The sequence below is a fragment of the Papilio polytes genome, unplaced genomic scaffold (genome assembly GCF_000836215.1).
Source record: "Papilio polytes unplaced genomic scaffold, Ppol_1.0 DF824102.1, whole genome shotgun sequence".
In the NCBI taxonomy this organism is placed as follows: Eukaryota; Metazoa; Arthropoda; class Insecta; order Lepidoptera; family Papilionidae; genus Papilio; species Papilio polytes.
This window is the reverse complement of record NW_013525102.1, coordinates 5545505-5571440: the sequence shown is the minus strand read 5'-3', so window position 1 is coordinate 5571440 and position 25936 is coordinate 5545505. Positions and strand designations below refer to the sequence as shown.

Sequence of the window (25936 nt, the reverse complement as noted above, 5' to 3'; positions counted from 1 at the left end):
CCGTCGATAGGGCGGCGCGGTCGCGACACTCCGCCGTCATTATAAATCCGTGGCGATGGCGGCGCGCTCAGAGCGGAGCATTCCGCTCGCGTTATGCGCTGTAATTACCACAAAACTCGGCTCCGACTCGCAAATATGTCGTCGGAAACGAGCGACATGACGTTCTCATCACCGAACTTTAGTATTTTTTCCCATTCCGCTCGGAACGATACGAATCCGGCATGCGGCCACTTCCCACGACGTCCTCGGCGGATCATTTTAGGGGCTCATGGCAAGCTCTTTTTGCTCTTAATGCCACGAGCGACTGCGGTATGTCGACGATCGTGTCCACTGAATAATTCATCGAAATTTTCAATCGATCAATAAAACCGATGGAATCAAATCGATTCACACTTGTAAGCCGTATGGCTTCCATAATGCGCCCGGTGGTTTGTGTTTTTGCTCTCACCAAATACTTCGAAGTCGTTTCTGTTCACACCCAATCAATCATGGGAGCGCGTGCGGGGAACTCATGAAAATGCTGTCAGGCTTTTCTCGAACTGGATAATTGAAGGTGGCCTCCCGCGAGTGCCTACTTAACGAATAGTAGGCGCAACCGTAGAACCAGTTCTTGTCGGAAATGTCATTACCGATCTGCTTCTGGCTGTTAACAACTAGACTGGCAACATCGACTTAATGGGAATTGTTTGTCCTTTAGCTAGTGGCATTTAACCAAATGTGGACATTACCATTGTTTCGTTTTTTAACATTATATAGATTGCTTGATTTTGAGAATTTGAAAACAAAGTTCGTTATTATGATAACTTAGATTTAAATTACCACATCAAATTCTCAAGTTGTGTTTTTTTATTTTTTGTTTAGATAATTAATGATGATTAATTGTTGTGCAAGTTTCGCAGCCATTTAACTATTTAGTTGCACAACTAAAAGTCGAGTAGTGTACCTCCATATAAGCTCAAAGGAATCAAAGCGCGATAAAACAGTTGTGCGATAGTTTAGTCCAAGATGTGGCGCGGATTCTTAATATTGCCGGTATATAGCGTGCGATCTATTAGAACATTAATCAAGAGCTGTGGCAACATAAATTATTTCGATACAAAGCGCAGTTCGAACGCTTCTTGAAGCGTCAAATTGACGCGATAAGACGCTGCGACGTTCAGAGATCATCTCACACGATGACCATATGTGAAATTGTTGAAGATTTTGTAATTTTAATTTTATTTATAAGGTTACAATTCAAGGCATAAGCGATACGAATTTAAATGTTAGTATGGTTTTAGTTAGAAATTAATACATATTCGTACATTAATTGTATTAAAAATTGTAAACAGTTTTAACGCTAATGTTATCTATAATAGACTGTTTCATTAAGTGTGCAGACATTTCGAGAATTTACTTTAAAACCAGAAAATTTATTAACACATTTATCGCGTTACTCACAAATTTGGAGGATTCTTATAACATACCTTCGCCCTCGATTCCGTACGCGTGGAATCAACAAAAACAGTGAACACATAAGTGTTCAGACTATCCTCTACATCTATTCCAAGTTTCATCGAAATCCGTTATGCCGTTTAGGCTAGAAACTCTAACAAACAACCATCCATCACTCTAAACTTTCGCATTTATATATATGGTTACACTATGAGAGTTTAGTATTAAGTTAGTCCAGTAAATAAATTCTAAGATGTAGTTTGGACCACAAGGTAATCGGACGGATGTTTCTGCTAGAAACTGATAAACTGTAACTCGCTCTTGCGATATGGATCGCAAACGCTCGTCTGAGTCGGCTTTAAAACCGTTCACGCACTCCTCTACAGGAATTTAAGATTTCATACGAAAGCTACGTCATACCATTACTTACTGATACGGTTATACTTAACCGTATTTATTTTACGTTGAAAATTAAAACTATTATTACGTTAGATTTTTTGGTTCGGATTGAAAGGTGATAAGTGGAACAACATTTGGAGTATTGTAGCGATTTTTGATGTTGCAATAGTATAGATATTTGCGTATTGATAGAGCGTCAGTGGCTCAGTGGTTTAACTTGACTTGTAATCTACAGGTCTTGGGTTCAAGTTCCGTCATGTGCCAATGTGGTTTTCGATTTTTCAAATTTTCATACGTACATAATTTACAAGACGTTCATACGGTGAAGGAAAAGATCGTGATGCCTGCACATATCGGCGAAGAAATTCAAAAATATGTGTGAAGTCAACCTACCCACTGGTCACACACACACTGGGCCAGTGTGGTTGACTATGGCCTAGTCACTCCTTATTAGGGTAGGCTTCGAGCTCCTCGGTGGGGACATATATTGAGCTGTTGATAATGATGATGAAGATAAGATATTTGCAAGTTAAATTAAATTTAAATATGTACTAATGTCTGTTACTAAATAGGATTCTTGTTTAAGAAATAAACTACAAGTACTAGGTAATTAAAATAAATGAAGTTATCTTTTTATTTTTTTTAACCAGGTCGATAAATGTTTAAAAAAATCCTTCGAAATTAGCACGTGCTATCAATCTAAAAATTATAAATTAAATGTAAAAAAAAAGTTGAATTAATTAATTATTTAGATTTGATTACTAATTTATTCAGTTTGTTATAATTAAAAACATTTTTTGTAATAGTTTAAGATTTTTTCTATGAAATCTTTTAATAAAAAATTAAAATGCAATTAGAATCAGCGCTCAAAGTTCCTTGTCTTTTTAAGTTGTATTTAAAATAGTAAGATTAGGAACAAATTTGTTTAAATATTTGTAATTCACCGATTACTTAATTTTTCGCGAAAACCATTATTACATGTCAAGCGATATTCCAGTATTCCATTAAAAAAAACTTTGAAGAAAAATAAATTATCTAACTATACTAATGAAAGAGGAAAGATTTGGATTTTTGGATTTTTGTGTGTATTGAAATAACTCAAAAACTACTGGACCGATTTCAAAAATTCTTGGACCATAAAAAAGCTGTATTATCACTGAGTTACCTTTTATAAAATAATAAGAGGCATAACAGTTATGAACAATTATCAATACGAGAAAGATCTTATAAACTAATAATATCCTGTACAAAGTATGTTGGGAAAATGGTGATTATGATATGTTTACGACTGAATGAAGTTACGTAGGCGACAGAGACACTTGTGTTTATGAGACACGAGTTCGCGAGACATTTGATACTCGGCAAGCGGGACATCCCAACATCATTCACACATAAGGTATGGCGATCCATCCCCAAGTACGTGTTGGAATCTGAAGGTGTCAGAGTTCATATTGCGAATACGGATTCTATTATTTTATGTACGAATCAGTATAAATAAAAATATTAAATTAATGTTTGTTACAAGGTATCTCTGGAACGGCTTAAAAATCTCGATAAAATTTGGCACAGATGTAGAACATAATCTGGAAGAACAGATAGGCTACTTACTTTTTTATTAATTTGGCGCGTACGGAGTCGAGGGTAAAAGGTAGTTTAGACATAATCGGGTGTTACATAATACATCACTTAAATTTTCTATAATAATAACTTTATATGTTATATATTACAAACTTCTGAGAAATCAAACCTCATTTTGCGACACGTAAAACCTATCGATAACTATAAATTAACTACACCAAAACATAGTGAATTATACTCGTTGAATAAACGAAGTTGCACAAAAAGAGGACGAATGACTTCTTTAAACTTGGATCAGTTTAATGCGAGGACAATACATCGAGCTGTCAACGCGACCGCTACGGAATGCTGCGTATACGAACGTTTATCTCATACGATTAATTCAAATATTTAGCGCAAATGCGGTGTTGCGGACTCACTATGAAGTACGGACACGGTCAGAGATCACGAACCACTTAAGCAATTTCAATACGAAATACTCCGTAAATTAATGTGGGTGCGCTCATTAAGAAGTTATTTAGTGATACCGGAATTATGAATATGAACTTTATATTGTTTTACTTTTGTGCTACGTATCCGTAGGCTTATAAAGTATTGCATGTAAGTTTAAACTACTTCTAATTGCTCCCAATAATGTTTTGTATTTCTCAACTAATCAGTAATAATTCTTGTACATAAATCTCAATATGGCGTAAATTTTCAATCATTGGTAATCGAATTATATTGAGGCAATTAGTGCAAAGTTCTGTACCCCTGGTATGCACCACTCGACTCGTAACGTTGTCATGCTGTCGTCGGCAGTGACGGCGGACGAGGCACGGCGTATGCGACCAATTGCATCAGTGTGACAGTGTCAACGCGGGGCCATTGTGGGCCCCTTGGCCGATATATGAGCGTCTCGCTACTGCCGTGCTCCTGATTTATCGACATCCCGGGACTCCGGCGCGGGACGTGCTGTCGTCGCCCGAATAAAGCGCATTCTCACGCTACCGAACGCACGCGAACTCTCTCCCGTCCCTCGGCCGTATTTAAATGGAAGGATCGTTTCTCATTCCGTTCCCCCAGATATTTTACGTCGGGTAATACGATACGACACTGTCCGGCTCTTTCTGTCGTTTTCGCGTTCGTTCTTTTTGGTCTCGGGGCTGCTATTGTTCACTTGTCAATTTCTTTAGCTAATGCGAGTATACGTCTCATTATGCGCGCGTAGCGGAGTGCGGAGTGCGGTCCGCGACGCGCATGCGTGTTGTGACAGCGACCCACCGGAAGAGGCCGAGCGTCATTCAGCCGCGTACAAAACGCAAATATTTTATTCAACCTCCGATGGTTAATTTGAATGGATCGTGCCCATTAAATGAGAATAATTAGCCGACTACATTATCCTCTCGGCCCGACCATACTGTGTCTCCGTCATAAGTCATATGGTCAGTTTTTGTTTAACCACTTTTGGTTTTATATAAATATAATTTATTTTTAGCTTTAATAAAAATAATAAAATGGTTAGGTACTTCAGAATTTGTAGTTGACAATCATTCGTACGGAACAATATCTTCGAAAAGATTCTTAAATAATGACGATATCATCTTCATCATCATCATCACCAGCTCACTACATGTCCCCATCGAGGGGCTCGGGGCCTACCCTAATAAGGAGTGGCTAGGCCATAGTCAACCACGCCGGCCCAGTGGGTTGGTTGACTTCACACATATCTTTGAATTTCTTCGCCGATATGTGCAGGTTGCATCACGATGTTTTCCTTCACCATAATTTACCCGACGTTCTTACGAAACGTTACGTTACGGAAAACGTAACGATATAAGATACTAATTTTCAGTATACGTATCGTATCGTTTATTGAGATAACATTTATAAGCTTATAAAACTTTAAAAAGAAACGATTAACATTTTATAAACAAAAATAAATATGAGACTAAAAATAAACTATGGTACGAGAACGCATGCATATTTCTTACACATCAAAAACATGTAAATTTAATTAAAAAAAACATAACAGTTGTTGGTGTACATTAACATAACAAAAAAGTGTACATTACATTTGGTCAGGACCTTATATCGAAAAAAAATTCAATACATTGTCACCGAAACTTAATTAGAGTGAAAGAAACAAATACAATCCAAAGCAAATCAATTATTCCAAAAGTATAGGTAATTAGCTGTTGCTTTAATAGTGCAATTAGCAAGAACAGTGCTACCCCGTAAGTGCATTCCACAAGCCAATGTAATGTACAAAGAAGTTGAAATGTTACCTTAATTTCATTTATTACCCAACGAAAAACTGGACTATACAGGACACTGTAATTATATCTCTTGTAACTGTAGAAGATTGCTTTCTGTATAAAAAGTGAGTACGATTTTAATGCGACCTTGACTATATAAATATTTGGACAAATAACTGTTTATTAAGAACAAACAATTGTCTGGTTTGATTTGAGTAATATTTAAGTTGTAATAGTATTATGTAGGTATTTGTATTAATTCCTATTAGAAGACAATTAACCGATTTACAATTTGAAAGCCAGGTTATCAAATTAGTTCTTAAAAAGCTTGTCCAATTAAATTGGGAGGTATTGAAGTAATTATGAACATTTATTTGTCTAATTAAATAATTAAGTAAATATCTAATATGTCTTATTCTTGTAGTATTTATTTATAGTGTGAAATATTTTGTTGTTAAAAATGTTGATGAGTTTCAGGTAAGTTTTCTAGAATATTCGGGAGGCGACATCTTTTATTTGTCCGACAGCGGAATGCAATACATCGAAGTACGGAAATTCGAGTTATTTGTAAACTTATTTCAGACATAGAATAAGATTCGTTTCTCATATATCAATGTTGTGGTTACCTTAATTTAGCATCGGGGAAAGGTGAGTGACGGTGATAAGTGCTGAAGGACGGAGCGTCGCGAGCCTGTCACAATGTGACGAACAGAAGGCCGGTTGTCCTCAAGAAAAAAAAAACAGACGACAGAGAGCGAGAAAGAAATATAGATGTAAGCATACGCCAGAGTAAGGTGGTGGAATTAAAAGACGCACATCGACGATCTCTTGGATATTCCACAGAGATGGTCGCGAGATATCGCCTCCGCCAACAATTTCGTGCACGAGACGTGGATTACTCCTCGCCAGGCTTGATGTTTGACTTTCAAATAACTCAAGCCGGCCATTGTTTATTCCGTTAAGCCATCCTGACATCCGCTATATCGAGCACTTATAAATATGTAGGCCGCCTTTATTTGGCGATCTGCAAATTATTTGTCAGACTTCGAAAACATAAATAAAATGGAGGATAAAAAAGCTGTTTTTGTTAAATCTAATATTAATTTAAAGTTGTAAAGAATTTTATGAACGTATAGTGAAGTGTTTATTCTTGTTATTTAATCTCCGCTTGCTTCTTCTGTTTCTCATTTATAACAAAACGTTTAGTACCTCAATAACACATCAAAATCCGTCGTTTAGCAAAGCCCAACATTATCTTATAAAACCTAAAATTAAAGCTCGTCCGTATCGAATTTCCAGGTCAGCTCGGTCCGAGTAATTTACATATTAAAATACTTATTAAGATGTAGGTACCGAAAACTTAAGTATTATAAGTGGCTGAACCCAAAGCAATAATCGATACGGGCAGAGTTACGAGCATTATCCGCGCCGGGCGGGTGAGGAGAGGCGACGCGGCTGGACAGCGGCGGTAAGAGTGAAATGATTAGATACAACCGAATGCTCCCCGGAAATTACACTACAATTAAGAACATTTACGTGTTTGGGGCGCCAAATTTATCGCCGAGTTTTTTGTCGATATGAAGCCATTCTTGAGTATTTATGTGAGGATCTCGGAGCATGTGTGAGGTCCCGATGCAGCAGTAGTCGGGTTATCGTGTGGTAATCTTTATGGGCCCCAGGGGACCCCTCGCTGCGACCTGTCGACACTTAATGGCCCGCCGAGATTAGTATAAGGCTTTAGACCCCAATATTTTGGGAGCCCGTGTTTGTGGCTTTGTTTATAGCTTAATTAGGCTGTTTTGTATAAGTGGAAATTGGTAACGGCGTCCAGTCTAGCCCGATAAGGTGTCGAGCTATTTACGGCTTGATATCGTAGCCCTGACTTTGATTGCGGGGTTTTATGTAGTCGTTTTGTTCAAATCGATTTTAATGCTTCGCGTTTTAATTGATAACGGACACATCGAAATCTTTTATTTATGTGAGTTTACTTTTGATTCTCGGGTTCTAAATTTCACGTTCTAATACACTATTATTAATACTATTTCTTACAAACGTTTTCTAATTTTTATTACCAAGTTTGATGCATTTTTGTTCTGTCTATTAATGTTATTAAAATCATTGCATATTTTGGATTAAAAAAACTGCATATAATTGAGATAATATTTATAAAAGGATTAATATTTTATTTTATTCTGTTTTATATTTTTTAAATGTAAGTTATTATTACAAGCACTCAGCTCCTCAGGTTCTTTTTTTAATAAGTACGTGAGATCATTAAATGAAATATTACCAAAGGCCAGAAATCACTGGACAGTAAGTACCTTTTTGATAAGGCTCTTTAAATAAGAATGAAAACCTTTTTTCATTGATAAAGATTTGACACCGAAAAACAACAAAGTTAAGAATGCACCGACTTACTAATGAAGGGGACCAATTAACGATGATTATTTTTTCTCATGACCGGAATGGTACAGGATGTTATTAGATTATTAAACGTCTTAGTATTTTATACTTATTTATTAAAATGTACAAACAATAATAAGATTAGTTATAACACACTTTATTAGCATTTGTTTTAAATACGTTACGTACCTGAATTTAAAAGTGAGTTAAATCAGTAAAAATCATAAAAACAAAACTTGAATAGCTATTTTTTTTGTACCAAACTTTGACTTAATCACATTAAATTCTTAGTACCTAATTAGATATGAATTTATTAAAAAAAATCAATAATCTTCTATCTTGTCAATCTTCTATATTCTAAAAAGTCGGCAAAGAATGCACATTCACATTCAACAATAAAAAAAAATAATTATAAATATCAAAGAATAAAACACGGTATGGAACACCCTGTACATGTGTTATTCCTGTCACAGAGTGATAAAAGTCAGGGACTAATTCGGTTTTGTATGGCGTCGCGCTGCGCCACCCATTGCTCTCAAATTATAAGCTTTTAACCTAATTTCTTATTCTACCTTCAAATTCAAACTTTACATCTCACTATACTTATCTTAACTAATAAAAAATATTTACTTTTTACTCTCGTCACAAGCTCATTGAATTTTATAGCGTTCATTGTCAATGCTTCTTTATTTTATCACAATTTTTATCTAATAAAGGAAAAGGTTTATTGTTAAAAGATAGAAATTTAATGTTCAGAAACTACCTTTTTTTAAAATCTTGCAAGAATATTACAACATTTATTAAATACTAGCTTTTGCTTCCGAATTCGTCTGCTTGAAATTAAAAAAATAATAAAAATATAGCCTATGTTACTCACTGATTACGTAGCCTTTTAATGGTAAAAGAATTTTTGAAATTGGTCCAGTATTTTGAGTTATTTCAATACACAAAAATCCAAAAATACAAACTATACCTCTTTGTTATATTATTATAGAAAACATTTCGAAAAAAAAAACACGATGTACCTTGAGATAATACATTAGTTATTGAGCCATAACATATTGAATTAATGCACGTTTACACTGGCCAAATTGGTAGCGATAAACCCAAATTAAAGTCGTAAAATAACTGCTGAGACATCGAATAAAATACATGACAAATATAAATATACTAGCTGTTCCCGTGCGACTTCATGCGCATAAAATTATGAAAATTTCATTTTATTGTTTAAATTTGTCAAATTATCAATTGCAAATGTCAAAATGACATGACATGACAAACCTTGGCAATCTTGCTTCCTTGATGTTGGTAGCAACTTATGGTCTCTTTCCCACATTAGGGCCTTTATCCAAAATATTTAACCCCTTAGTTTAATGGCGTAAAAATTTATAGCCTAAAGCGTGACGTAAGTGTAGGGCTTTTTATTTGAAAAAGAATCGTTCAAAAATATGCTGTAATTGCTAACATCTTAGGCAACAAAGAAGTGTGTGTTTACGTTTTATTATAATAGTATAGATTTCATCGAATACATTTACTACGAAATATTAAATATGTTACCGAAGAAAAAATTTTTAAAGTTTATAAATATTTTGTACTTGCAAAAGGAAATTTTGACAAATACCATTTAATTTACACTAATGAATCTGAAATATATAAATGCAACTCGACAACCTACTTGTATTACTGTCGTTCCTAAATCTTTAAGATAACAGTTCGATAAAATATCGATATATCGAGCAATCTAAATTAATTGATTGAATATATTTATTATTTTGTCATTAAATTAAATTTAAATTGGATTTATGAAGTTTTTGTACAATGTAATGGCAATATTAAATAAATATATGTTACAACTTAAGATAGCATTAAAATGAAGAATTTAAAATAAATGTAAAACCTTTTGTATGATCAAATTTGTACAAAAATTTATTCTAAGTTAGTGATTTTATATGTATACTTAATTATCGACAACAGCAAAGCACATCACTATAAACGGTGCATTTAGATAAACGAGCAGTCGCATAAAAATCAACTCTTTTGGGCTAATCGAATTAGGCTTCGATATCCATCTGTACGATTTAACACGTTTTGGATTCTTTTGTGCATCGACTAATAAAGGTGGCAGGTAACGAACCCTTGCCCACATTTTACAATATCTTAAATGTTGATGAACTCATCGAGGCAATTTCGATAAATCTATTGATTGTTGAACTTTTGTGTTGAGTGCTCGTAAATAGAATTCTCGATTTAATAAATAATTCGAAAGAACAAACTCGCGTGACTCAACGCTTTTATATGTGTTGTAATATCGTATAATTTGTTATGCGTATACGGTGAAAATTAAGGTTAACTCAGCGGGTGGTATGCTCGAGCAGAGGCAATTCTAAAGTTCGCCTCCTACCTTCTAAAATGTGTTGACGATTTTTTTTATATTATTAAATTAAATGTCTTTTTATAACCAATTAACTTTGGCTTGATTTATGTGGGATCAACAATGTTATTGAAATGTTAATGTATTGCTTGAATTTATTTATAATAAAATATTCTGTTTATTTTTTGATCAAGGTAAATCAAAATGTAACAAATAACATCAAGCCAAATAATACTAATCGAAGATTAGTAATACTAATCGAAGATTAGTATTATTAGTGAGACAACATTCATATTGTTCTATAACCGATGAAATGAGAAAAAAAACTAGTTATTTCCACAAAAAAACACAATAAACAAACTTACAATGGGTATAAAAAGGAAGAGAGCTCAGCGAAGCAGGCAGGAACTAACCCGTCACTGCTATGGTTTTCATATGAGCTATAGCTAAACAATAAGTTAAATAAAGAAAATCAACTAACCCCTCAATAATATTTTCCTCATACTGCGTCTCTGCGTGGTGCAGTTCCACCGACGATTCCTAAACTGGAAGGCGCACTCCGTCGCCCCGAGCGTCACGCCCTTCGTGATTTCCTTCAACAAACCCGTTTCGTTTTTGCAAATTTGCGCCAAACGTCCTTTTGTCCGGCGATTTTTCTTGCAAACCATTCGCGGGTCGAGGATCACTGCGCTGCCGGACGCCCTGGAAAAAAAAGATATAGAAAAATACATTTAAACCAATTTTAAAAAAAGTATAAGGTACATAAAGACAAACCAGCAAGTGGCCACTGGAATTCTTGAACTAGCGACCGCTGCCCATAAACATCCTTTTTTTTTAGATGCGTAGATAACACAATCTTTAATGAATAGAAGAAGGGGCGCACAGAAAGAGGATATTTTCCCTACATAGGTACGACGCTTAGGCATCTTCTCCCACCGATATTCACTTCTTTATTCCATCTTTTCATAAAATTGTGGGAAAGAAGAAGAGAACAAAAGTTAGTCCTGTGGCACACGTACTCATAGACGTGGAATTACTTTCACTTCACGCCTGTCTTTTATATGGTTCAAGGTATTGCACGTTGCGCCGACCAATTCGCGCGAAGATGTCAAAATGGGTTCGATGTATTTTTATCGAAGGCTTGATGAAAATATTACAAAGTTGTACAATTGTCGTCGACAAACGAAAGGAATGACTTAAAGTTTTTACTTAACAAATAACAAACTTTAAGTACATATAATTATGTATCATTAAGCGACAAGCAAATCAATTACTCGATGCTATAAGTAGTAAGTCCAGGCTACAACAATGTAACAAGACAATGACAAAATGCTGCTACCAATATTTCCAAACAGATGCAAATTACAAGTTTATTTGAAAAAAAAGGAGGTCCCTAGACATTCTCAAAGTCAACCTTTTTGATATTGTTGATTTATAGACGACTGTGATCCTATTTCTTGCTATTTTTTGCTCTTATTAGCCGAGTAACTTCAATAATTAGATCAATTGCTATCTTACGCGAGATAGTCGACTATCATACTCATCATCCTTCTTATCCTACTCCCGTAGGATCAGCGCAGCAGGTTTTGTCCTCCACAGAAATCTATCATACGACATCTCAGTCATCACTTCCATTTGATCATGTCACCTTTTAGGCAATCCATCCATCTCTTTCTAGGTCTACCTCTACCGGTGTACTCTTCCACACTCATAACTATCGTTCTCTTTGTCGACTATCATATTATGGATCATAATTTATTTTTTTGAATTAGCTATTAAATGTTTTATTAAATTACTATTTTATTACACTTATAGTTAATTCACTTATTTTTACTTAAAATTGTGAATATTTATTAAGGCTTCATGTTGTCTTATTCACTAAATTAACATTTCCACGTTTTAAGAAACTAAAATGTAATTTTACAATCGACTTTGTCGTAGCCTATATGTTCTTCCAGACTATCGTCTATATTTGTGCCAAATTCCATTGAGATACGTATTAACAAAGATACAACATATCTTTCGCATTTATAATTATTAAGGTAAGTGTACCAGTAATTGATAGTACAGTGTCACTTTTCTTCCAATGCTAATAGAAACCTTTTTGTGATTACTGGGTCTTTTACCTAAGTATGATTATTAATTTGTCCGGTTTCATAGTTCATTGGTCGATTTCAGTCTAAACTGTCTAATTACAGAAACAGTCATTAAATTCGACTCACTTACAACTAGTGTTGTACTCGAGACCGGTAAATATCGATTTACGATCGGCCACGGCGGCGGCGGGCGGCGAGTGACGAGCGCCAGGTCGCGTTGACTGAACGATTGTTTACTCGATAAGAGTTCATTGTCAGAGTATCGAGTGCGAAGATAGTTTCGAATAAATTTAGATTTCGTCTGAACTACCGGGAATTGGGTCTCGTTCGTAAGATTACACTTTTAGGTTAGATAATTGCCATAAATACTGAGACGTTCCTTTCAGATTTAGTAAGATGCAAAGTCGTATATACGCGCACACTCGATTGTCGATTTACGACATGTTTAGTAGCAAATTCACTGTTTAGTTGCACAACTAAAGATCTTGTAGTGTGCGTATCTCCATAAGCTAATAGGAATCGACGTGCAACTAAACAGTCGTGCGATAATTGAGTTAAAGGTGTGCGTGCTTTTAGTGACTAATTGCTGACTAGATACTGTTGTAAATTTAATATAAAATTGCGATAAAAAATTAGAGACTTCATGGCACATCTCTTAACTTCTATTACAAATTATAACTGTAAATTATTATTACAATCTCAAAACATGATAAATGATCATACATATTTACGTATTAAGATAAACTTAATAATATCATAATTATCCTATATTATCAAAAGCGATTAATCTTCAGGATTCATATGAGTATGAAAATTTCACCGTTTATGCAACAGCTGTTATTCTTGTCAGTAAATCGGTAAGAACTTGATATTTAAGAAAATTATAAACATTCAAAACTCACGGAGAAAGTTAAGATTTTACTTGATTTATGATTTAAAGTAAAGTATTGTAAGGATTTTAAAGTTATTCAATTAATATTCTTCAATTTTTTATTTCAATACAATAATTATTACATTTTCGTACAGAAATTATTTCTTCATATTGTTAAATGATTCAGCATCACAAATTTGGGGTAATTTAATAAATAAATCAGGTTTTCTAACTATGAATCTGTACTAATATAATAAAGCGTAAACACACACTACTTCGTGGCGTAAGATGTCAGCAATCATAGCATATTTTTGAACAATTCTAACTTTAAAAGCCCTACACTTACGACACGCTTTAGGCTATATTTTTCATGCTATTAAACTTAGGAGGTAAATAAATTGTAAAAAAAACCCTAATAGGGGAAAGGGATATAAACTACAAGCTGTCAACATAAAGGAAGCAAGGTTGCCATGGTTGTCATTTGTGCATCTGAATTTTGACATTTGCAATTGAAAATTTCACAAATGTAAAAATAAAAGATTTTATAATTTCAGGCGGGTAAAGCCGCAAGGGAAGAGCTAGTTATTCGATAAACTCGGATTTACTACCGAACATAGATTATCTCTGTCCTTCCATTACATGATTCCAATGTTTACGTTATCAATAAGCGCATAAATTTTGTATGAAATTTATTAATCTATAATTTAGGATTACTTTATGTAGCTAAAGTCGTTCGATTTGATAGCGGAACCGCACGTAGGCCGGCCGTCGTAAATAACTTTGAAATTTACAGAAGAAAAAAAAACTTCTACAAGTATTGAATTCATGAAATCGACTAGTGATTGGCCTTCACGGTTTTACTACAACAGTAAAAAGCGAAGTACAACAGTAAAAGTCAAGATGCTCTTAAATTACGACCACAACACGCCCGCGTTGCTCGAAACGAACGTCTGAAATGATTTTATTAACCCCCGAACACTGCCAATGTTTACTGCAAGGAAATACCGGCGTTTGTTTCGTAATGCAACGCCGGAATTCGCTGTTCCTTTGACTCATCGTTTTTTTTTTTGAAGTACCTAGAGACGTCTTCTGTACGAATTCGCGTCGATTAACAGTAAATTAAATAATTGCCAGGATTTTATTCATATATCTATAATATCATCTCATAAATTTAAAAATATCAGTCAATATTTCCTTTAAGCGATTAGTTTTTAAAAAACATAAAATGAAAGGTATTTTTCTCAGTTCCTAACATCTCCAGTTAATAATGATTACATGAACATTTAGTAAACTTAAGTAGTCAGTCAAATTCTTAACAGATTTATTTTTTTGTTTCAAATAACAATGATTTTCTTTAATTTATTCCTTGTATAGCTGATTATAAAAATTACTACGTAGTAATATGTGGAGTAATGAACTCTTGTTGAATCGTAACCCGTACAGTTACCCGACCTTAGGAACTTTAATTGTGAGTATTAATTACGATTCGATTTACTGCGTACTTAGTTAAATTTGGAGAGGATACCAAAAAACCTTTTGTACGATGAAGCCGCGATGTTGACCAATAAAACAACAATGTGGTCCACTTCATCTTACCTTCACTCGAATTTGCTTGAGCTAACTTATAGAGAACTTTATCATTGATGTTTCCTACCTTATATGGTGTCCTGCTCGAAGGACCATCAACCAACCTATCTGAAGGCGTTTTATGCTTCTTTAAGCCGAATTACTTTCCCGTTACGAACGGTTGACATATAAAGCGGAAGCTTTAAACGACATACATGGCTTAAGTGGTATACGACAGTAAGATTTTTTTAATTCCCTATAAGTTGGTATTGAAAGACAATTAGTTCTTTATTCAAAAACTTTGAAAGTAAGTAGCCAATATGTTCTTCCAGAATTTGTTCTACATGTAGGCCAAATTTTATCAAGATCCGTTCAGCCGCTTAGGCGGCAAACTGTTACAAAATCCATCTATTTGTCTAAACTTTCGCATTTATAACATTAGTAAGAAGATACAAAATTGTGTAAAAACTATTTATTCTATATATTTTTAACATGTTAATAATACACGTCATAAAGGTAATGTGTTATCGATTTTAAAATACGTAACAGCAAATGTTTATCATAATAATTATTGTTACATAGCGCATCCGGTGTTACGAAATATGTTAGAAGAGGTACGGTTTATTTTGGCTTCAATTTAACTAAACCTTACTGACAGGAGTGTTTCAGTGATCTAAGAAAATCCCACTCCATTAGACATGATCAAAAAGGAACCTTGAACATTTGCAATAGAGCTGATGTTACTATGACTATGGTGATGGAATTTTGCCAAACTGGCGACAAACTACTGTCCAGACGAATAAATTAGCTGTGATAAGTCGAATGTCAATTAATTATTCTTCAAAGCACCATGTGTGTGAAAGTCGGTTAAGCGAGAAAGGAAGCACCTTAACGATGGACGGGGATATTTTGAAATGATTTGATGCTTCCTCGCATTGAGTTGTTATTGTCGAAACACTTGTATCATTGATGTCCATAAAATAGATAGGTTGTTGTTTAGAAATGAACGCTTTTGTTTCGTTTTAACTTAAACTCACCTGTTAATGCTGTCGGGAGTATCGGAGTAAATTGACGAAAATGGAATAATCACAAAATACCAAGGATTTTAACCCGTCTATTTATAAAGATCAGTGACGTATAAAAGATTACATGTATACGCTAATGTGGACTATTTCATATTTTTGTAAGTATAGTTCTCTATTGACAATTTACTATTTAGTCGTATTATGTTTTTGCAGAGTTAAAGAAGTGTGTATCAAACTATTTATTATCTACATTACCTTTATTTGTTTTGAGTGCAGACAGTTTAAAAGACATTTATAATTGTCGTCGAAAGTGCACTCGAAGTGTCACACTGGCCCTGACCTATGTCAACAATACGTTACACTTGGCAGCAGTACAATTGCAGATTATATTGGCCCACTCACATATATTTATGTCTAGTGCAATGTAGTTTAAACTAAATGATATTTTATTTATAGCAATTACAAATAGTAACTGCGGTGTTTAAATTATTAAATCCTATCTCATTTAATTTTATGTATTGTTTCACTTTTAGTTGTGCCTTTAACACGTTTACTGCGTCAAGTAAAATCGATTTTTTTCATTTGGCGCGGCGGCAAAATGCGCCCCCAATGAAATTTCCGTCAGTGCGTGACAGGTCTTTCTAGACCCACCAGCACTAGGATATATTAAATTGCTATAACTTTGTGGAAACATAATTTTAGGTAATGTAATGTATACACCTGAGATAATCGTTTCTTCGTCCACACCAGCTTAAGTACCGCGTCAGGCCGATATCGGCCTGTTACGCGAGCGTGTTAATTCCACCCCCTGTAGGTATGAGAAGGACAAGAGCACACAGCGAGAAGCGAGGTTGCAGGAGGAAGGAGCCTCATTGAGCGGGTGACAATGAATGACACTGTTTGCGGACACCGGGCGAGGCGCTAACGCGCGACTTCGACGCGATTAGCGACTACATGACGACTTAACTGTAAACATCATTACCATTACTCGTTTAGCGTAAAACGTATTCACTGTCCGCTCCCGTTTTAGACGTTCTCCCATAGATATAGGCGCCGATACGAACGCAGATACAAAATGGCCGGTCGCGTCTGTCAACATTGGTCGCCAGACTAGATCGCTCTGTCACACTGTATGTGAGCAAACACTTTTAAAAGTTTATGTGACGATGAGCGGTGTTGTCATAAGGTTTTAGTGGACGCATCATGCGCGTTCATGCCGGCTCCGACCTCTGTTCGTGTTTGCTGTGTCGTTTCCAATTTGGTTTGAGACGTTCGCGTCTTTATTGTTAAGTTTTTCTTCGCTTTCGTAAGCGTTTTGAGATGTGTTACTACCATTAGTGAACATTGAAATTGACTTGTGGCGTCACGTAACATTTGCACCCGACTATTTCCCCACAAAGGCAGCAAGGCTCAGTGAGCATTTGGTTTACAAAACGTACTCATTTTGTGAGTTTACGGCATAGAAAATACATTGCCTAATTTCAAGGTTATTTGGTTAAAGTCTTTGAAGAAAGATGCTACCGCAAGATTACAATCGACAACAATTCTTCTCGACTAAATATCTACTTTCATTATTATTTAACAAAAATATCAAATTAAAGAACCCTTTCCAAGTATGTATGTATAATATACGTCATAGCATCTTATTGTTAGCTATTGTATTTTTACAGTTAACTTTTACTATAGTTCCGTCAGTTTTGAGTTTGTACACTTTAGAAATTAAAAGATTAAGAAATATTACCTTTTAGAGCGATTTGTTATGAAATGCGGTTTTAGCGCCACTGAGATTTGTGACCATAATGGGTGCGAGATGCGATAATTGGTGAAGTTCTACGCACAATAACTCGCTCTGTACACGAAATGTCTCATAGATTAAGCTGTGGGTCATAGGTACAAAATCAATTTTATTTAATAAATTTTACGAGACATAAATATTGTAGGATTATATTAAATACGAAGCGTTCATTGTTTTAAATTATTACTTCTGTTTAGGTAACAAAAACATAGAAATCTTTGTTCATTCTTAATTGTGATATCGCCAAGTTGGTATGTAATTTATTATTAGTAGATAAAGGTACAGCTTCATTAATTTCCGTATAATTTACCTTCAGAGTTGAAGTTCAAAGATTACACAACACTCACATACAAAAGCCTATTAAAATAAGTAAGTACAGATAACATACAGAGAGGTGAGGTTTTCTAAAAAGGGCGCCTCTAAAGCACGTTATACCATGTGGCGTGTCTACATGATTGTTCTTTAATGCAACGACAGCGCTGGTTAGCGTGGCCCCGCTAAGCGCACCGCAAACAGCGCGGGCGGCCGCCCGCGTGCGACAGGCCATCGCACCACTGCCGGTGCTAAATGAACTAGTTCCACTATACCACTCGTCATAGACATGTACAGAGCACAGACTATCACCAAAATTCTTTAACGTCTTCTTGAAAAAATAGTATCCGGCATAGATTATGTACTTAGGTATTAAAATGTGTTATAGTCTGTTTTGTTTTGATCTTTGACATATTGAAGACAACTCTAATGGGTGCTGGTTTTCAATTATTTTTAGCAATAGAAACAAAATAGGCAATGTAAATTGAAACCATAAATTGTATTAAAAAGAAAATAGATAACATTTATCATTTTAATTAGTGGCTAGTAAAATACGCGGTCATCGTAACAAATATGTAGTTCGATTGCTTATTATATTTAAAAGTAAAAGCTAGAACTATTAACGAATAACGAAATGTATCTGGCAATTATGGAATATATAAAAGAGATAAAAAATTAGCACACATCGGATAGGAAAGCCGATAACTAAACCTGATTTAATTGATCGCCTACGCTTGTACAGAAATCGTGAACGCAATAAAATTTTAATACCCATCTACATATCAATCTGTCCCACAAATACCAGATTGTTTGGTAACAAATATAAACACAATTTTATGGCTTAATTACACCAACGATGAATGCTATATAAAGCTTCTATTTGAATTTCTTTGAACGTAGCAGTTTTACAATCTTCCCACCGAACATTTAAACGATACTTGAAGTAACTTTGATGTTTTACAAATAGATATAATAAAATTATAAGTACGCAGTTTTATAAAACGTGGTAAGTGTTGGAACACTTTAGGAGTACATTTCATGGACATTCATAACTAGATAAACTGATATTTTGTCTAGCTTTGTTAAATATATTTATTTAGATAACTTGAAGAACAAGAATGAAAGAAAAGCAAAGAAAAAACAATATTTATTGGCCAAAAAACTCACAAGAAAGAAAATGTACAGACCATGTTAATGAAAAATAAGAAAAATTCTTGGCCAATAGGAAAAGGCTCAGATGTGTCTTAATCAAATGTAGGCGCGCAAAAATCGGCTTCTTCTAATAGGACTGTCCGCAATTCGTTCCATATTTACAGTTGCATTGTCCGATATATTGCTCTACCAATGTTAAAATTATCTAACTTAGCTAATATCAAAAAGGCATCTTACCCCTTAAATTCACGATTTTTCGTTTTAAATCATCATCATCACCAGCTCACTATATGTCCCCACCGAGGGTTTCGGAGCCTACCCTAATAAGGGGTGACTAGGCCATAGTCAACCACGCTGGCCAAGTGCAGGTTGGTTGACTTCACACATATCTTTGAATTTCTTCGCCGATATGTGCAGGTTGCATCACGATGTTTTCCTTCACCATAAGAACGTCGGGTATTATGTACGTATGAAAAATTCGAAAAAGCGAAAATCCAATTGGTACATGGCGGGTTTCGAATCCAAGACCTGTAGATTACAAGTACAGTGCTTACACCACTGAGCCACTGACGCTCGTTCTCTCGCTCACTTTAAATACCATAAAGGAAAAAAATTGATTTTTAAAAATACACTATGGCGCAAGGAACAAAAGACTGATGTATAAATACATGATCATGAATTTAAGAGTTAAGATGTTACAATTCTGTGATAGTTTTGCTTGAATTATTGATGAAATTGTATAGTCAATTATTAATATTGTTTATATTTATAAGAGAGTAGACATACCAAAAACTAAACAAACAGTATCATTGATTTTATTAAATTATCTTTTATAGTTTTTTAGATTCCATTAACACGTAGTTTGTAAGTTAATAAACAAATCCGACAGCATCGTATCTCAAGGGGTAGGGGCATAAATTCCCAATTACTTAGATGTGAAAAGAGAAATTGTGCTTCTAATGTTATCAAGTTTTATTGACGTCGAAAACTGGAATCTTAGGATCCGTCTGTACCTTTTTATAAAGATTGTTTTATTTTAATTTACGTCTGATTATCTACGAGTAATATTTGTTATGTAACTACCCAGTTTAGAACAAAATTATGACTTTTGTTAAGTAAAACAAGCGAAAACATAATTCAAAATTTATTTCAAACTAACTTTTGCCTTTAAGCAAAACAAAAGAAGTAGCCTATGTTTTATTCCAGACTATCCTCTACATCTATGCTAAAATTTATCAAGATATGTTAACTAGTTTAGGCTACAAACTTCAAGAAACATCCATCTATCTAAACTTTTTTCGCGCTATAATATGAACAAGGTTATTCAAAATCATATTCTTCAATTCATGCTTTAAAATATCTCAATTAAAAATGAAGTCTAATGTTTGTAAAGTATTTTTATCACATGTGAAATATATTACAAATTCACGGAAAACGGAAGTTAAACTGGATAATGTTTGGGTCAGTTACTGTATACGTTTCACTTCGACGGTAAATGACACGAATTGACGTCATAGCGTTAATTAAAATCAGTTACCAAAGAACACTATTACTAATCGTGGCGTCCGTTTGTTGAAATACTTCAAAGTATTTCAACTTCCTCCCTCTTATTCTCTTTGTAAAAACAGAGACAAGAATGTTTTACTGGTGTTACGGCAGTACAGTTTCAAGGTAATACTAATATAATTCTATGTGTAGGTACAGTCGGGGAATCTGTTGGTACCACTTATTAAGATATCGTCGTTTGAACGTTTTATAGCCAATAAGAAGATAGCTTTTAAATATTACTGAATTAATAAAACAGTTAGTAGTACATGGATAATTTCAATATCAAATCGTACGCAACTTTCTACTTCCTAATTGGTTATTTGTAAGAAGAGGCTTAGTCTATCATGTTGCAAGGAACAAGGCATTGTTGCTGTAAGTGGAACACCACGAATTTCCGCGATTGTACCTACCTAAATTAGTTTCACTTTCAATTTACCAAAAATTGTTGTGACACTTTAAATTCGTATTTCTCTTTAATTAAAACAAAATGTCAGGCAACAACTCTAATCGCAGTCACAAATTAATGTTAAAATATTTACGTGGTATTTTAATTACAATTCTGATACAGATACCCAAATTAATGTAACATTTCAAACAAATTAATTGAATTCACTCTTGGGGAGCGTAAATAATTTTGTTCGAATTTATCTCAACTTTTTTCATACACCTTGTTGATATTAATGTCGATCCACACTAAGGGGTTTCATCTTAAACTGCTAAAAAAATAACGTTAAAATTTTTTTACACGTTACGAAATGAAACGATGTTATACAATTATATCAGTCTCCAGAAACAAAATAATAAACAGAAGAATTGATTACTACATTTTGATTTAAATTATCGCGACATCCATTACTTTTTTAATTTATAAAGGAAATATGAAATATCGTAAAACTAGATTCTAAATAAAGCTGCAACCAACCTAGTCGGTCTGCACGTTTACTTATCGATAGTTTAGACATTAAAATAAAAACGTAGTTAATTAGCTAATCGATGCTTTAGTTAGAAACGACGCCGTGGGCGCACGGGACCGGCCGCGCCTACGTCTGTCATCATCTTTTATGGGCAATGATTTCAATCAATTTCTTGATTAGTAATGACTAGCTGTTCCCGTGCGGCTTCATCCGCGTGAAATAATAAAAACTTATTTTCATTATTTGCATCTGTCAAATTACATTTTGCAAACGTCAAAATTACCAAATTAACCTTGCCTCCTTAACATTGGCAGTTTGTACTTTATGGTCTGTTTCCCATATGAAGATTTTTTCCAATTTATTTACCTCCTAAGTTTAATAGCGTGAAAATATATAGCTTAAAGCATGTGGTAAGTGTAGGGCTTTTTATTAAAGGAAGAATTATTCAAAAACATGCTGTGATTCCTGAAATACTACGCCACAAAGTAGTGTGTGTTTATGCTTTATTATATTAGTATAGACTGAGTTACATATTACACTATTCCGCTACTAAGATATATAATCAAGGTCGGTTTGTCAGTTTTTTTTTATCTAAATTGCCAGTCGATGTCTCTAAGCGAATACATTTTAGATCGCTTCTGGAAAATGTACTCTGTCGTTTCAATGGTAACAGACAGACAGGCAAACATAGCTAGTTGCATAGACTAGTTTGTGTTAATTTAATTTTGATGAAATTTCTGCTTCTTGTAATTTGTTTCAATGTTCTTTAACGTCTAGGATGTTTAAGACATCGTTTGGAAAATTAAATGCATCTGTGCAATTTTCATCTCTTGAAAGGAAACTAACCAAACGTAACCTTAAAACTTGGATAATAGAGTTATTGTTATATTTATTCTGATCCATAAATTCTTTTAACCATCGCAGTTTAATGGTTTTGAATAGAAAATTATCCTATGAAATAAGACCTTAAGGTGACTCTAGCGCCCGGCGCGAATTTTTACGAATTATGGTAATTTAAACATATATATTTCTAGGCCTAGGAAATGCGATCTTGATCAATAAATAATGAAGTGGGTACATATAGCGAAAACAGTATATTCAACCAGGCCTATGAAATTGTGTGGATATAGAGATGTGACAAACAATTTAAATGTAAATGTTTATGTTCTCTATTTCGACGTAGAATTTCTTGGCTTCTTAAACTGGATTAATACGTTGTAATCTTGGCAGTACAATATCAAATGTGACTTTACTGTGTTCAGGAATGTCGCACAAATAGTTGGAGATTTCATTAAATTTCTGAACACACGCATTATCACGTCGGCAAATCATATCCGTTACACTTTGATCCTTGGATATTATCTTTTGCACGGCTTATCTTTTTGAAAACGTGACCGCATTATTGCGTGCCAAATTATTCTACACTAGCCGTTCCTGTGCGGCTTCATCCGTGTGGCATAAAAACCTTGTTTTAGTTCATAAATACCAAAATTCAAATGTTTAAGTAACAAGGCTTTTGGTATTGGCTAACAATTACTGTTACCATGGCAATCTTGCTTCTTTGATGCTATTGGTTTACCCCTTTTTCGCATGTTTTTTTTTTAATTTATTTATCGCTTAAATTATGCAGCGTGAAATATATATCCTGTAACAAGCGAAACAATAATTTGCTAAAGGTTAATAGGCTTACTATTGCATTTATCTGCAAATGGGAAACTTACCGGAGATACATTGAACATTCAAACGTGCATATCTCGAATTATATTTATCTAACAGCGATGAAACTAGATTTAGGTAATAAATGCAATTTTATAAATCGCACATATAACTATGTTATAGAAAACTTATACCTACTCGATTTTAGGGTTAAGATATTCGACTGGCTAACCTATCTATACTATTATAACAAAGCGTAAACACACACTTCTTTGTTGCCTAAGATGCCGGAAATTACAGCATGTTTTAGAATAATTCTTATTTTTAATAAAAAGCCCTACACTTGCGTCACACTTTAGGCTTTACATTTTCACACTTTAGGGTAAATATTTTGGATAAAAACCCTAATGTGGGAAAGAGACCATAAGTTGCTGTCAACATCAAGGAAGCAAGATTGCCAAGTTTTGTCTTGACATGTCATTTTGACATTTGCAATTGAGAATTTGACACATGTAAACAATTAAATAATTTTATGCTGGTGAAATCGCAGGGGAACAGCTAGTAAAAAAATTAATTACCAACATCTTTCAGTTAGTTGGCTAACACCTAATAAAGTTAAATATATTGGTAAATTATATTTTATTGGGTAATATTAGTAATGGATAAAGTATGTAATTTTAATGTTAACCAGTTTGATAATGACAATTAAGATAAGAATATATGGCTAAAAGTAACGTGTAATTTTTTTTGCGTATGTTATCTGCCTTATAACTCGCTAATTACTACGACTTTAGACAGGTCAAAGACATCGTACAATCAAAACAGCATTACTTATTTCGTATAAAGGTTTAAGAAACATTAATGATCTGTAATCACTCTCAAATTACGCGTCCCGTCGCGTCGTCCGGATCAATCTATCACGTGTCAGACACAAAGTTGCCGAAATGAAATTATTCAACATAAAAAAACGACGCTCGCGGTGACATCAGCGAATTTGGCTGTCAAATTGCAAGCCATTGAATTTTCCAACTGCAAAAAATCTACAGTACAGTTGCATTTGCAAAAAAGCTTTGCAAGAGCTTTTAAGATTTACTAATAGTTAACGTAATTCTTTTTCGATTTAAAAGGCCTTTTCATACTTGAATTCAAAGCTTCCATTCTCCACTTTTATTCTTAACTCCGTCAGGACCAACCATCAGGTTGAAACCACATTTGAGACATTGACACAAATACAAACTTAACTACTTCATTATCATGAGCCTTTATATGCCCACCGTTGGACACTTCCCTAATATTTCCACAGATTGCGGTCCTCTGCCTTCCGTATCCAACGGCTTCCTGCCGTGCGCACTAAGGCCATCTAAATATTTACAACAACAGACATTTATAGATGTTTACCTTTTTAAAACTACATTGATGTGTCTCTACGCTCTTGCTGTTAGGAGCTTAAAATCCTCAAGGAGTGAAAAAAAATGCAATTAACAATTAAAATAATGAAAAACAATATCGTCCAGCTATCTTTATAAGTTAAACGTAAAGTGCTGGAACACGTTTCTGCACCGCCCGGGCCTTTAGGCGCAACATTAATTTTTGTTGATCGTGCTCGAATCGCCTAATTTAAGCCCGCACTTGATTAATTGCAAATTAAACTGCCCTCCGCGGTGGTTCACCAGTCGGTATGACTTTATTGAATTTTATGCTCAAAGATTTATGCATCGGGACCTTGAATTTATTATGATCAAATGCGGACTGAGGAAAATTACAGAATGTTAATTCAACAATATCTCAAAGAATTTAGTATATAAACAAAAATGTTATCATCATCGAGATAATTTTATAGTAGGTATAAGGTGACAAGCGGTCATTGGGATTGGCCAAAATGGTGAAGCAACCGTTGCCCATAGACGTCCGCATGTGCAGATGTATCCTACTTTCAATAACCTTTTATTATAGGCGTGGTCTTTATTCTTAATGTTTGCTACCTGCAATAATTGATTTTATTTTTATAACCTGACTAAAAGATTTTACGTCTTCATATTTTGATGAAAAGAGCAATTTAATACAGGAATTTTAACCACAAATTCAGCAAGTTAAACTAAAACATGTTATAACTAAGTTAGGAATCAAATAATCGTCATAAATACAGTTGACCAACTTTCCCGAGACTAAATCCGCATGGAATTTAAAAAAAAGTAGTCTATGTATTCTTCCAGACTATGCTCTACATCTATGCCTAATTTCACCGAGATCCGTATAGCCGTTAAGGTGGTAAACTCTACCAAACATGCTACAGTTTACGATGGACATCCATCTAAACTTTCGCATTTATATTAGTAAGATAAATATGTTATTTCGTTACGATAATCTTTGAACATCAATCTATCAGCTATTCCCCATTCGTCACACAAGTTAATTAACAATATAACTCATCTGTTCATTAATAAAGGCCCAGCAAGCCCCACATTTGGCACGTGTAAATAAAGGCAGACGCGAATAAAGGCCGTTGAAAATCACCTTTATTACACTTCCTTGTCATAAATCTCATCGTGTAATTATATTGGCTACTCCATTATATATTC

General features: G+C 34.3%; 1 protein-coding gene across 1 annotated transcript in view; it reads right to left on the bottom strand.

Moving 5' to 3' along the window:
• The window catches only part of LOC106099738 (protein Wnt-6), a 32629-nt gene that overhangs the window by 4568 nt on the left and 2125 nt on the right, over nt 1-25936 (bottom strand). Inside the window, exon 2 of the mRNA XM_013278377.1 lies at nt 10904-11124. Coding sequence (XP_013133831.1) covers nt 10904-11124 — 221 coding nt within the window. The remainder of the gene's footprint in view (nt 1-10903; nt 11125-25936) is intronic.